Source organism: Enhydra lutris, unplaced genomic scaffold (genome assembly GCF_002288905.1).
Source record: "Enhydra lutris kenyoni isolate GAN:26980312 unplaced genomic scaffold, ASM228890v2 scaffoldscaffold27, whole genome shotgun sequence".
Lineage (NCBI taxonomy): Eukaryota > Metazoa > Chordata > Mammalia > Carnivora > Mustelidae > Enhydra > Enhydra lutris.
In genome coordinates this window covers 1,016,802-1,020,082 of record NW_019154111.1, presented here as the reverse complement: position 1 = coordinate 1,020,082, position 3,281 = coordinate 1,016,802, and the positions used below count along the sequence as shown (strand labels likewise).

General features: G+C 42.7%; 1 protein-coding gene across 1 annotated transcript; it reads left to right on the top strand.

The window, feature by feature from the left end:
• Positions 1-867: 867 nt before the first annotated feature.
• Positions 868-1,809, top strand: LOC111152022 (olfactory receptor 2A14-like). The gene has a single exon (XM_022510293.1). The coding sequence runs from the start codon at positions 877-879 to the stop codon at positions 1,807-1,809; it is 933 nt and encodes a 310-aa protein (XP_022366001.1). The 5' UTR covers positions 868-876.
• The last annotated feature ends 1,472 nt before the right edge of the window (positions 1,810-3,281 follow it).

Below are 3,281 nucleotides of genomic sequence, written 5' to 3'. Positions count from 1 at the left end.
GAAAATAGGGGCTTACAAAGTAATAAAGATACTACAAAATTGAAACTTTATTTAGAAGGCATTTCAAATCTGAAGTAAATAGGTAGAAAAGCATCTGAGGAGGTAAGTTGATGAGTAAGCAACATATGAAGAAGAGAGGGCCCTAATTACCTCATATCATGGGCCAAGAAGACAAGCAACCTTAGGAAACAAAACTACCTCCCGTTGTATACACTCTGTCAGGGCATCTCTCTTCTAACTACATTAGCAATCAAGATTTGCACCCTTGAAGGGAAGCCAGAGCACTTTAATTCTCCAAAACAAAATATCTGTGCATGTGTGTATGTGTGTGTGCATGTGTCTGTGTGTATGCTTTAGTTACAGAACGTAATCATGTATATTATGTTGTAATATATTTTATTTATAATAAATTATACACAGCTATAACCTGTCATTCCATTGATACAAGGGGAATTTTTTTCTGATTTATATGAGCACACTGAGTTTTTGTTTTTGTTTTTTTTTAGATTTTATTTATTTATCTATTTGACAGAGAGAGGGAGAGAGAGAGAGATCACAAGTAGGCAGAGAGGCAGGCAGAGAGAGAGGAGGAAGCAGGCTCCCTGCTGAGCAGAGAGCCTGATGCGGGCCTCGATCCCAGGACCCTGAGATCATGACCTGAGCTGAAGGCAGAGGCTTAACCCACTGAGCCACCCAGGTGCCCGAGCACACTGAGTTTTTTAGACATATCTAAAATAAATGACAGAAAATCAATCCAGAGTAATATATTTCCAAATGATCGTTCTGTAACATATAGTGATATTTTGAATCTTGATTACCCTAGAGCTCTGACCTTTCTGTTGTGGATGTGGACTTGTCAGTCTCTGCCATAGGAGCATGGGAGGCAACCAGACATGGATCACAGAAGTCACCCTGCTGGGATTCCAAGTCGATTCAGCACTGGAGCTCTTTCTCTTTGGACTTTTCTGCCTCTTCTATACCCTCACCCTTCTAGGGAATGGAGTCATCCTAGGGCTTATCTGTTTAGACCCTAGACTACACACTCCCATGTACTTCTTCCTCTCTCACCTGGCCATTGTTGACATGTCCTATGCCTCAAACAATGTCCCCAAGATGCTGGCAAATCTTGTGAATCTGAAAAGAACCATCTCCTTTGCTCCTTGCATTATGCAGACTTTTTTGTATCTGGCTTTTGCTCATGTAGAGTGCTTGATTTTGGTTGTAATGTCCTATGACCGGTTTGTGGCAATCTGCCATCCCCTACATTACACTGTCATCATGAGCTGGAGAATATGCATGGTCCTGGCTGGCACTTCCTGGGTGTTTAGCTTCCTCTTGGCCCTGGTCCATTTAATTCTCATCCTGAGGCTGCCCTTCTGTGGGCCTCATGAAATCAACCACTTCTTCTGTGAAATCCTGTCTGTCCTCAAGCTGGCCTGTGCTGACACGAGGCTCAACCAAATGGTCATCTTTGCAGCCTGTGTGTTTATTTTACTGGGACCCCTCTGCTTGGTGCTGGTGTCCTACTCACGCATCCTGTTGGCCATCCTGAGGATCCAGTCCGGGGAGGGCCGCAGAAAGCCCTTCTCCACCTGCTCCTCCCACCTCTGTGTGGTGGGGCTCTTCTTTGGCAGCGCCATTGTCATGTACATGGCCCCCAAATCCCGCCACCCTGAGGAGCAGCAGAAGATCCTTTCCCTGTTTTATAGCCTTTTCAACCCTATGCTGAACCCACTGATCTACAGCCTGCAGAATGCAGAGGTCAAGGGTGCCCTGAGGAGAGTGCTGTACAAATGGAGGCACATGTGAGGGACAGTGAAAATCAATATGGGGAGGGGCCTTTTGCTCCCCATGAAATATAGTAGGTGGCATTTTTTCACCTTATGCTACAATAAATGCCACATTAAGGTAGAATATTTTAGACCTAAACATACAACCTGAAGCCATACAGACTTTAGAAAATAGATGAAAACCTTCAGGACCGTGCATATGCAAAGATTCTTAGAGATGAACCAACAAGCGCAAGACAAAAAATCTGAAGAATTGATAAATATTAGGCCTTTTCAGAATTAATCATTGTGATCATCGAAGTCACTATGAAGAGAGAAGAAATGCAAGTCACAAACTGCTTTGTATTTTTTTAAATGCAATAGTGAGTTGGGTATGGCCACAAAAGGAGACACAGGGAAGTGCCTGGGAAACACAAAGCTTGTTGTCCTCTTAAGTTCTGGAGAAGGAGCCATGTACACCTTGCAGGGCCATATAGGAAAGATACCAGGGTGGTCAGGAGACAGAAGACAGGGGCAGGGAAGGTTTATATCATTGCCTTCATGAGCATTTCCACAGAAAACACCCAATAAATTGTCGTATAAGAACAAGCTGGAGTTCCCATAATGGGTAAATCATTACCATGTACAGAAAGGGCATCACGAAGACAATGGGCCAGAAGAATTCTGAAGCTGAAAATTTCTGTGATCTTCAGAGCTAGAGTTACCTTACTTCCAATAATCTCCTTTAACTCCATCTGGCTTCACAGGGCACCTGGGTGGCTCAGTCAGTTAAGGGTCTGCCTTAGGCTCAGGTTATGATCCCAGGGTTCTGGGATCAAGCCATTCATCAGGCTCCCTGTTCTGCAAGAAGCCTGCTTCTCCCTCTCCTCCTGTTGCCCCCTTACTTGTGCATGTTCTCTCTCTCTCTCTCTCTCTTTCTGTCAAATAAATATGTAAAATCTTTAAAAAAATTAAATATATCTGGCTTCTCTTCAGGCTTGAACTATAGAGTGCTGTATAATAGTATGTCCTACTGTTTGCCCTTACTTTCTCAAAAACCAACATGCCCAATTTTGACCTTCATACAAGTGGGATGGATTTCCTCTCAGGTCTCCCAAACTCCTGGTATTAAAAAAGAATTATAATAAACCATTTTCAAATGCACAGTTTACAACTGTAAACTTCAAAGTCATGAAATGTTGAATCTCTGATCTCTAAAAGCAAAACAAAATGAAAATAAATAAATACCTTTTGCTTGGAAATGGAGTTTTTAAGCCCTGAATAATACGGTAGATGATCTCTTCAGATCTCAAAACAAATTTCTAAGACACTGCCTCCAACTATGAGAATAAAGTAAAACAAACAAAATCCAGTCCTTTTGTCACCAAATTGTAATTACCAAAGGTGAAAACAATAATGGGGCTTTTCAGTACAACTGCTGAGAAGGGAGGGTTTATGAGGCACTCATAGCCACGCAGGCAGGATGGTGATGGAGACTCCAGGCCCTATTGA